The sequence below is a fragment of the Camarhynchus parvulus genome, chromosome 2 (genome assembly GCF_901933205.1).
Source record: "Camarhynchus parvulus chromosome 2, STF_HiC, whole genome shotgun sequence".
In the NCBI taxonomy this organism is placed as follows: Eukaryota; Metazoa; Chordata; class Aves; order Passeriformes; family Thraupidae; genus Camarhynchus; species Camarhynchus parvulus.
Genome location: NC_044572.1, coordinates 51,674,245 through 51,685,732, shown reverse-complemented (window position 1 = coordinate 51,685,732; position 11,488 = coordinate 51,674,245). Strand labels below are relative to the sequence as shown.

The 11,488-nt window shown below is 42.0% G+C and overlaps 1 protein-coding gene across 2 annotated transcripts; it reads left to right on the top strand.

Moving 5' to 3' along the window:
* Positions 1 to 7,286: 7,286 nt before the first annotated feature.
* SEC61G (SEC61 translocon gamma subunit) lies at positions 7,287 to 10,194 on the top strand. Of its 2 annotated transcripts, XM_030943880.1 has the most exons (4): positions 7,287 to 7,388; positions 8,084 to 8,183; positions 9,144 to 9,246; positions 10,089 to 10,194. In XM_030943880.1, the coding sequence occupies exons 2-4, from the start codon at positions 8,090 to 8,092 to the stop codon at positions 10,096 to 10,098; spliced, it is 207 nt and encodes a 68-aa protein (XP_030799740.1). In that variant the 5' UTR covers positions 7,287 to 7,388; positions 8,084 to 8,089; the 3' UTR covers positions 10,099 to 10,194. The 2 variants fall into 2 exon arrangements, with proteins under 2 accessions (XP_030799740.1, XP_030799739.1); XM_030943879.1 differs by lacking the exon at positions 7,287 to 7,388 and having other exon boundaries at positions 8,065 to 8,183.
* Positions 10,195 to 11,488: the final 1,294 nt, after the last annotated feature.

Genomic DNA, 11,488 nt, shown 5'->3' with positions numbered 1-11,488 from the left:
ATATTTATCAGCAACACTGCTGCATAACATACAATTACTATTTTAAAATGTTAGGTTCCTACAGGTTTATTTTTATGCAAGAAAAGTGAAATATTAAATCCAAAAGAACTCCAAAGATGAGGACAAAAATGCCTTTTTCATGGTTGGACTTGGCATTAGGTTCTAATCAGGATTACAGCTCTTAGAGGCCCAGAGCAGGCATCTTTACTCCAGCTGCATAAATTCAGGATAATGAAAATATATTATTTATACTTATGAAATACATATGAGATAAAGTTCTCTGTCAGGAAAAGTGCTGTGACTACGGCTGTTGACTTGAAAACTGTGATATTACAAATGCCAGTACCAAACAGCTGGCAGGTGCTTTATAAATGAATTTATAATGGTAACCCAGGTATCATTCAGATTATGTACTATGAATTTGCTAGAAGATAAACAATTCAGTAAAGAGCATTACCAGGATAGCAGTGTGTCCACACATTGAGACAGATGCAGGGTTCAAATTTGCAGACATCATTTGGGGAAGACTATTTAATACTGGACTATTTTAGCAAACAATTTTAAAAAGGTGCTAATTAAAATGTGCCTGGGGCTGTCAGCTGCTGCCAAAATTGCAGAGATGCTCCATTGAAATGTTTTCACTTTGTTATTAAACCAAGCACTTGGACTGGTTCAGGCAAACGGACACCAACTTACCATGATGTTAGCAGAACTCACATTTGAAACCTCCTATATCTGATTTTTGCAACATTTTGGACAGTTCTGTAATATTAAGTCCGTGATTAAATGGAAATGACACCTGGGCAATAAAGCTAGCAGAAAGTGCTAGATCTTCAGGTATTTATTTTTTAAACCAACACCACCTTGCAAGATTCTATCTTTTCAGCGATAATGGAAGTAATTGATTTTAATCTCACTAGATGAGAAAGTGAGAGAAATTAGATTTATAAACATTTCATTGCCCGTTGCAGCAGTTACTGACAGGACTCAGGAACACTGGCAAGTTTGTGTTGAAAAACTGCTGGATACGTTTGTGCCACTTGAACAGGTGATTCCCCAAATCCTTTTCATTAACGCAGAGTCGGACCAGTACTAGTGAGATAGAGAAGCAGAATAATCAACAGAACCTTACTATTCCTTCTGCAGGAACAAAACAAATCTTACTGAAAATGCTGCAGATTCAGACAATAGCAAGGAAGGCCTGCAGCTTCTTCATGCTGTGAAAAGCAGCTTTGTCCTGTGAGCAGCTTTGTCCTGTGAGGAAGCTCATGCACTAAACCGATGACCAAAGAAAACTGCTTCTCTAGTGACCACCCCTTTCAGTTCTCAAATCACCTTGAAAGCTGAACTGTCTGCAGTTCAGAGACACTGTTTCTGACTCACTGAACAGCAGGACCTATCAAGGTTCTTCAGCAAGACTGAAATTTAAGTTTCCATTTAAGTTTCTTACACAGAGAGCAAATATTTGTGAGGGCAGAAAGGAGGAAAGGGAAAGCATTTAAAAATATCTTCAAAAGAGCAGTAAAAAGTACATAAAAAAATAAAAGAAACTTTGCAATTCTAGCTTTTTGAAGTTCAGGAATGATTCCCGTCCCTGTAAAACCTTCCACTACCCAAACTCCTCTGGATTCTTTTACACTCAAGTTACTGCATATTTAGAGTATGTTTCCAAGGCACCCTTTGAGAAAGCACGTGCCGCCAGCATGCCTGAAGCACATGGCTCCTGTACAAATCAGTGACATGTCTGCCTTAGCACAGGCACTTGGCAAAATTCAGGAGACCTCAGCAGTATCACAAAAGCTTAACCTGAGCCAAAGGGAAATGTCCTATTTAATCTGAAGGTAGGAACAAAAGACCATCAACTCTATATAGATCAACTGGGGGAAAAAAGTTAAAAAAAACTGTTTTACAGTAGGAAAAAGCAGAAGAAACACCTTTTTAACTCACAAGAAAAGCATTCTGGCCCACACTCCTAGCCAGCTGGGATCCTGGACCTCAGTGGGCAGAACATGTAATGAAACAGCTTTTGTACCAAAATGCATATACTGACAGTGAAACCGGGGTCCAGCTCAGCCAACCCCAATCATGGGTCATGAGCCTGTTACATGAAATGGAACAGACATCCTGAGCCACTAATGGAGTAGAAGGTGTGTTGGAACACATCACAGAAGGGAAAGGTTTAGTTTACTCCATGTCCCAAAAAGGAGCATGGGCCATACTTCATGAACTACGTGCAGAATTGCCAAAACAAATTAAAACAAGACTTTATAATGAAAAATCATCTTAAGGTTAAGAGTATTTCCAATTTTAATTTCCTCCCCCCTTTTCTTTTTTTTAATCTCAAGTGCTTATTAGTATTTTCACAACCACTACTAGCATTTTTTAAAAGAAGGATTCAGTGATTTATTTGTTAATATACACAACAATCATCATGTGTAAATTACAAAGTAAGGAACAAGGCCCATAGCATCAGCTGCTATTTATTAGAGCAAGACAAAACAAACTTTTACAAGCACTGCATCAGAGATTTTGATTTTTCTTTATCTCAGACCTGAACAGCTGACAGAGGAATTATTATTCCTCTGTTAACTTCCCTGTATTTCTTTTGCTAGATAGAAACCTTCAGACATTTTTTTAGTCTGAAGTATCATTTAGCAACATCATTTTAGTATGCTGCCCTTGTTTCTCTCCTATTTTGTCTATCATTATACAGTCACAAACCATTATACAGTCACAAATCTCCCAAGTATTCTCTTTCAAATAAAATGGAACACAGGCTTTTTTTAAAAAGGTCATCTTTAAAATTGTATACAATAAATTCAACACCAGGAAAAATCTATTTTAACAGCACTTCTCCCTCATCCCACATTTCATCTCCATTGAATATTAAGCAGCACAAATCAAAAGATGGGGCTTGTTGGCTGCTTCAGACTAGAGACATTCCCTTTCACAACCACAGCACTGAAGTGTGATCTAGTGGCATTTCTGTAATTATCGAGGCTAAACCCCAAGACATGGACCACAAGCACTCCATCATTTTCCCCTGACCCCCAAATCTGAGCTATCATTTTCTTAACATTAATTTCCCATTTATGTTCTTCTCCTGCATCTGTACAGATACTGAAGAGGGAAATAATCTTTCTTCTTATCGTAAATCATGCAGATGAGCTTATCAAGTCCAAACAGAGTCTCTGGATTGTTTAGGGGAACGAAAAACTAAAATTAATTTTTAAATGTCAGAAGCACATAGATATTCCAATGGCTTTTCAAGACATAAATTAGTCAAACACACTTATGATAATGTAGAATTAAAAAATAAAAGGTCCCATATATCTTTGCAATTTCTGAAGACTGATTTTTATAGTTATTTAGTTATCCAACAACACTGACTGTCAAGCAGCGGAGCATTAGCATGATTTCAGTCAATGGGGCTACTATGCTGCTGCCTCTGAAAATCTGAGAAGGCAGCTCCCTGCAGCACTGTTCAACAAGGATGTCCCTTAACCTTTCCCACAACATCACCTTGCTTTCTCCTCTCTTTCCTCCTTCTCTACATTATTCCCTTGTTTGGGCTGTAAATCCCTGCTGTTATGTAGTCTTTTTTCTTTGCTGCTTTCTGACCCAGAGCATGCTCAGATGCCCACTGGTCGCAGTGACCAACCTTCCTTGCATGAGTCTACAGGCAGCCAGCTTCCCTGTTTTCTTAGTCTTTTTCTTTGCTTTTTCTGTCCCTCTGGATAACCATTTACCCCTTAAATTCCTAAAGGAAAGTCAGATTGTCCCCAAATGCTACTCTTGCTCACAGTCCATCCCTACCAAAAATCCCCCTGGGGAAGAAGCCCATGTTTTGCCTTGCCTCCACCAGTTCAAATGTTTTGTGGCTGGCTTAAGAGATCCTGGGCACAGCACTGGCTGTGCCTCCTGCCCACCCACCCATCCCTCTGGCTCTCCCTACACAGGAGCAGCTCAGCTCCTGCTGTCCACCATGGGATGGCTTGGGATGGGAAGGAGATAGCCCAGCAAGACGTCATATCCCAAAGTACCACTTTTTGTGCAGCCACAGGAAACCTGCCAAGACCACTGCAAGTGCTTTCTTCTAGCATGTGGGGAGTAATCCTTCAAACAAGAGAACCAGACTGGCAGGTCTCTCCACTCTGGGATGCAGAGAGTGGAGTGCTGCCCCTGCCATCGAGCTGCTGCTGCTGAGGCCAGGCAGCACCACCCTCATGGGAACCCGAGCAGGGCCTGCCTGGGCTGGAGCATAGTCAGGATAGGGGAAATGGGTTTATGTCCCACAGGGGAACAGAGAGGCTTGTTCAGACAGAGCTATTGCTCTGTCCTTCCCACAACCACTTGGGGATCACGCGTGTACCATCCCACCATACAGAGTCTGAGCTGCCTCTCATACTGAAGTCTGTGTCTTTTCTCCTCTCAGCTGATCCCAAAATTATGTTTGCTGCAGCTGCTGGCAGCTCACTGGCTCCTGGCATCCCACCATGTTCTGCAGGCTGCAGTGGGATCTGTGCTGTGGCAAGCTGGCAGCATGGAATGGGAAAGGCTAAAGAGGAGGCTGTTTACACTGTCCAAGTGTCCAGATCCAGAGAGATGGATGTCATACAATGGTCTAATGTGCCAATAGTTAAAAGCAGATATTTATCTTGCATGTCCTCAAAAGGACAAGAACAAACTACAAACTAAAATGTGCAAATATGTAAAGTGAAACTGTCATCAAAAGAAGTCTTTCATCCTTGGAGCACACAGCAGGTGAAAACCTTCTCCCCCCCTCTACCCCCAATGTGGCTCCAGTTTATGCAATATTCAGAAGCAAATCAGTGCTAGCACATACTGCATAGGATAACAATGGTCTTTTTACTGTTGAGGGAGTGGTTATGTACTGCTTAGATGTTGCCATAAAAGCAGACTTGAAACACTGCCATAAAAATTCACCTGTGCAAGCACACCACTTTCTTCCCCGACCTTGCAAGAACCATAAAGAAGCAGAAACAAAACACCCTAGTAGCAGTCTAGCTTTCAATGAAAAAAAATTACACATGCTGAGGAGATGTAAACCTTTTTTTATCTTCTGTAAGTGCAAATGGTCTTTGTAAATATATTTAGAACAGGAACATAGTTGCCATGAAGACCAAGTCTAAGTAACCATGTATTAGTTCAAGGACACTAAAATCCCCATAAATGCTGGAAAATCCTAGGAGGAGAACAGCCAATGCTTTCTGTGCACAAATCAGGACTCTGTCTCTCTCCTAAGCTGCTGAAGTCCAAACTTGCAACCTGGCAGGCAGAGACAAGAGCTTATCATGGCAGAGTGAAGGAAGCCGAGACAGGACAATGGATACCTTCTACCCCACCCTAGAGAACCTGTAGCACAAACTTATGAAAAAGCCCTATTGTTAAGACATTTAAGGTATGCTATATTTCTCCAGAACATTTCTCCATAGGAAAAACAACTTAAAATAAAGCATTTTGGGGGAACAAAGCTTTATTTCAGTAAATGCTTTTTAAAATAAAAATCTAATCCAACCAGAAATCTGTGTCATGAAATGCTTCATACATGTCTTCTTTTTTTCAGGTTAAATTTTTTCCCAGTCAGTGCCTTTTGACTACATCCACTGTGGAGATGGTTCACAGCAAGGCTCCTTATGCAGCACAGCTGGAAATGTGAGTTTCCTCTGTTGATAACGTCTCTGGCTGTGATACTGAAGGGGAAAGACCCAAATAAGACAAAGCCGACCAAAATGCCTCTACATATGGAATCTCATTCAAAAATTCAGCAATTTACTCTCTCATCACACATTGTGCACTACTGGCTATTAGGGCCTTTGCTGCTTTCCTTAGGGATCTTCCTCTCCTCTTCCTTCCATCCTGGCAGACTGCAGGCTGGCATCAAAAACAAGAGCCAAGTTATACACAAATCTGCTGTGGGAGGCCTCACTGACACTCTAATCTTTCTGTGCTGGTGTGCCAATGGAAGAGGTCCAGCAGAATTTGGCCACCAAAATTACGGCCCCATCTGAGAAACAGTGCTGCAGGAATTTTCATTCAAAACAAAATCTAATCCAAGGCAGACTTTTGGAGAAAACCTGTAGAGGACTCCAATGCCACCTAGAGCGCTCATCTCTGAAGGAGGTCAGTAATACTGAGGGACCTGCCCTGTGGCCAAAGTAAGGTGGCTGCCAAAAAATCCATGGAATGACCAACAATTCCCCACTGTGATGTGATGGTACTTTACCTGTAGTGAAGGCTGTCAGCAAAAATTTAAGCCCAGAAAATATTTTGTGCACACTGAGATGCAACAGGGAGCTGAGATCAGCAAAGCATTTGCTAGAATGGCTGCAGAGGCCCCACAGTCTGATGAATAATTAATAAGCTTTGGAGACTTAATATAAACTCAAAGGTGGAGTCAACTAGGAACAGAGCTCTATAGAAAAATCAACAACATCAAAAACAAAGTAAGGATAAAAACAGTAAATCTATTTTGTCTTTGTTCTTCCTTTATCTGTTACAAGATGAAGCAGGAGGGAATTGCTCCCTTTAGGCAGCGACAGTCTCTTTTCCCCCTGGTGCTGAAATGTACGGAGCCTTCCCACCTCTGAGCACTGCACACTTCTCTACACATGAGAAAAATCCTGTGTTTTCAAAGGTGACGAACTCCCTCAGTTCACAATGGCTCCAACATTCCAGAAAACCAAGTTTTATACTGGGCGTTTTTTTGGTTGGTTGTGGCTTTTTTTTGTGTGTGTGTGCTTTTTTGCCATCTTTTCACCGAAGAGCATTTGTTACAGGCATATCCAGAGAATCAATTAGGTTGGAAAAGATCTGAGATCATCGAGTCCAACCTATGCCCTAACACCACCTTGACAACTATTCCACGGCCCTGAGTGCCACGTCCAGTCTTTCCTTAAACACCTCCAGGGACAGCGACTCCACCAGTTCCCTGGGCAGCCCCTTCCAATATCTAGTCACCCTTTCTATGAGGAAATTCCTCCTGATGTCCAACCTAAACCTCTCCTGGAGCAGCTTGACACTGTGTTCTCTCCTCCTTGTCGCTGTTTGCCTGGGAGAATAGTGGCACCTTCTTCCCTTTATTTCCCGCTAGGACGCCCCGGAATCCCAAGGCTCCAAGAGCACGGGAAGCAGACGCGCTGCCAGAAGCCGCAGAGTCGCCGCCAGGGCAGATCGGCCCTCACAGCTGGGCCCGCCCCGCGGGCGAGGCGGGAGGAGCGACAGGCCCCGGAAACCGGAAAGGGAAAAAAAATAATCCAAGTGCAACCCCGCCCTCAAAACCCTTCAATTCCCACCCAAAACCCGCCCCGCCGCCGTGGTGACGTCACGCGCTCCGCTGCTCAGTGCGACGTGTCCCTCGGCGCGCGGTGAGGGCAGCTCGGGGGGCCCGGGTGTCCCCCGGCCCGGGGAGACGGAGAATCAGGGATCGAGGATCAGGGCTGGGCAGTGGGGATTGGGATGGGCAGTTCCCGGGACTGCGGCAGGCGGGGGACCTCGGTCGGAGCGAGGGGGAAGGGGGTCGCTGGGGACGCGAGGGGGGCCGGCATCACACTGGGAGCCCCCTACCAGGGGGTCCGTATGGATTAGTGGGAGCAAATCCCGCCGGTGGAGTCCTGCGTGCGGTGGCAATGCTGGCACACGCCTACTGTGAGGATAAGGCTCGGGCACAGAGCTCTCTCTCCGTGCTCACCAACCCCCGGCAGCTTTTGGCGTGGGGATCCCCTCAAACCGGCGACTTTTGTCTATTTAGACGCCTCAGAAGCACGGCGTAGGGCGTGAGCTGAAAGCCCAGCTGTGATGGGGCTGTTTTCCACTTCTGGGATGAAAGGCACAATTTTCCGTATTTTTTTCTTTAGCAGTCAGAAACAGGCCCTCATGTTTATTTACTGAAACAGTGTCTTCATTTCCTGCAAAGTGGAAGTATCTTAGGTTGGAATGTAACATTTTAGGTTATCTTAAGCCTTTAGCAAATTTTGTAGGTAATTGTTACTAATGTAATTAAAAATGCTGGTTTTCAGTATATATGTGGAACCATCAATGCTAAATGTGTATGTCTTTGCAGGCAATCATGGATCAGGTAATGCAATTTGTGGAACCCAGCCGTCAGTTTGTGAAAGATTCCATACGACTTGTTAAGAGATGCACCAAGCCTGATAGAAAAGGTAATGCACACAATAAACCGGAACACAATCCTTATTTTGTCTTGTATCTTAGCACGCATCTTTCCATACTTCAGTTCTGTTGATTTGTTTGCTGTGGATGTTTCTCAGCTGCCAATATGAGATTTAAACTTGAGCTTTAGCTGTCAGTGTGTTTAAGGTTCTGGCTATAATAAACACACATATGTAGGTGTGTGAGTGGTACTAAAATTCACTTTAAGAGAGAGGTTAAGTAGCTGAAATTCAGTGCTCCACAGTTGTAAGTCATTGCCTGATTGGGACAGGAACAATTTTGTCGCTGGGAGTATGGAAGAGGAGGTTTTGGACTAGAGAGGCCCTGGAGAGAAGCTGTAACTAAAACCAGAATGCAGCTGGTCCTCTCAAAGTTACAGTGCTTTATTCACGTGCTCAGAGTGAAGAGGTCTGGGACTTAAGTTTGCTATTGAGATCCATAAGGAACTTCATTCCTTGTCAGATTGGCAGGTTTCTGAGGGGCTATTGACGTTCTTTGTCAACTTCATGGTTGCTGTCTTAAAGTAATCGAAAATATCCCAAGTATTCGATTTTTGTGGGGTCTTACAGTGCTGTTCTCCTGTGACAGACATAAATACAGATTTTCTGTTTTTGATGCTGTATTAAACATTACTTTCAGGGCTTGTAGGGATGTAAAGGAACCATAATGGGATAAATGTTCTATGAATTGTCATTGTGGGTATTTTTGATTCTGCTTATTTAAGAAAGATTGTGATCAGCCATTCTTTGTGGAAATCTCCATCTTCTCTCTGAAAATCTCATCTGTCTTCTAAAAAAGTGGATTTGTTTCTTAGCATCTCTGCAGACTTTGAAGTGTTTCCAGTATTAACACGGTTCTGTAAAGACAGATCTCTCCTTTGGTCTCTGCAGCGCAAATATGTGTGCCATACATGAGACATCCTAACAAATTTTTTTCTTGTTATTTTGCAGAGTTCCAGAAGATTGCCATGGCAACAGCAATAGGCTTTGCGATAATGGGATTTATTGGTTTCTTTGTCAAATTGATCCATATCCCAATCAACAATATAATTGTGTAAGTGAATATGGCCTTCAGTTTCACTAAATTTTTACCTGTTCAGTTTTAAACAGAGGACATTACTGAGCCCTATGGGACTCATGTTGTTTTAGTGTCTGCATTTCACATGTTCATATAATGTGACAAGTAATACTTGATTCAAAGGACTTTATGAACAACGTTAATGAACTTTATGTTAATTCAGCATGCTGCAAAGTATTAGAACCATAGTTCTCAAGGTTTTTTCTGAGTATTCTGCTTCAAAACTGAACGTTAGATATTTTGATTTCCAGTTCCTCAGTGTATGTTTGACCACAGAACATTTACCTCATTTGGATCTTAAATGCTCTTACTATTTCCACTTTATAGCCTGGGTATCCAAAGTGAATGGATGATGGATGGTAAGGTAAAGAAAACTGAGTGGGTATGCTGTAGGATGAGAGGGCACAGAACAAGGTTGGTCTTGTTTCATTTACTGAGTGCTAGATATGTTTGAAACATTGTTTTATGTATAACTGCATCCTGTAAAATCTCTTTTGGAATGAATACTACATCATGTAGAATTTGAACTTCAGGTTGACTGGCCCCATGGTACTGACATAGTAACAGTACCATATTCTCCAGAGCTAATGTGATCCCCTCTCCAGCACTGGAAGAGGTTAAAGACCATTCTGTGTCCACGATATGTGACTTCCTTATACCTGTAAGAGTGGTCATCTAGGCAAGGAGCGTTTGAAAATGGGACATAAGCTGTAATGGTTGTCCTAACAAGGCAGTGGTGGGAGGATAAGTAAGACTTTAGGTGGGATCACTTGATCACACTTCATTAGTTGAAACTGATTCCTTTGTTCTCTCAACAGAGGTGGCTGAATATTCATCATGAAGAAGACAGTTGTGACACCTGCTGCAGTGATTTCACAGCTTTAATTTGTTTGATATTAAACAAGCTCAGTTTGCGTTTTCAAACGTTCTTGTCATCTTATTACTTTTTTAAAGTGTATGTGATCATACCTCTCTGCAGGCTTGCTTTTTTTTTTTTTTTTGTAATAGTAGTTGTGTGCTTTACTTGTTTTGTTACTTCTTTTAACCATAGTAGAATCATTCAAGTGGGAAGGAAGCTTGGACAATCTCTTGTCCAGTGTCCTGCTTGAAGCTGGGTCAGTGTTGCATTCTAATGAGGTTGCCTGAGGTTTTCTCCAGTCAAATATTGAAAGCTTCCATGGGGACAGCTGTATGACCCCTCTTCAGGAGCTGTTTACAAAGCAGTAAATCAGGCTTTGGAACAGCATTGTTCTAGCAAAAGCAGACTGCAAGAAAACAGCCTTTCTTTCAAGTGGTGTAAAAGTGTAAGGGAATTGCTGTCAGTCATTTCTGGAATCACCATCATTGTCACTAATTCCTTTCTGCATTTGGAGGTCATGCTACTAGGTTATAGTATGTACTTGACAGGAAAAAAATCTCATGTCAAACGAAGAAATTGCATTGCCAGTCCTTATTCTGATGGCATAATTAAAAAACCCAAACAAAATTGATTACTGAGATATACCATTTGAGGATAATTTAGTTGTCAGAGACGCTAATCCAAAATCCACAGCAAATCCACAACTTGCTCACACTGTTGGATAGGATATATACCCATTTTGGATCCTGTCCTGTACATAGAATTGTATTGGCCCCCTGCATGTTGACCTGGAAGTTTGCATATTTTGATTTTAAGAACTAAGCCTGCCAGAAGTCTGATAGATGCAATGCTCTTCCTCCTCAGATTGAGATTAAGACATTTAATTCACTTCAAAAATCTTACTGTAAGGATTTGATATTTGCAGAAGGTACAATGGTACTTCTGTTACAGACTTTAAAAGTACTTAATGCTGGGACATCTGATACTGGTATTGCAGCAAAACTGAAGCTTCTTCAGTACACTAACTTGCTTCCTAAGTAGAAAAGTTCAATTATTATTCTTGAGAAATCTTCACCAGCACCTACATATGTTACAAACCAGGACAGAAAAATGAGATTAGTTAATCTTGGTGCTATCACCTTGCGATACAGTTATACTATGTGCAACTGGATACTGTATTTCCTTTTGGCAGTAGAGGAAAAATAGTTTAGTGTTGGAATAAAATACTTTGTAAAAGTAGCCTGAACTAACCAGATAAGCAGCAGCAGCAGTTTCTTTACATTCATTTCGGTTTGTGGTTGTACTGAGTGGCTGCTCATGCATCTTCTGATTAAGTAGATTTACCAGAATGAAGTACTC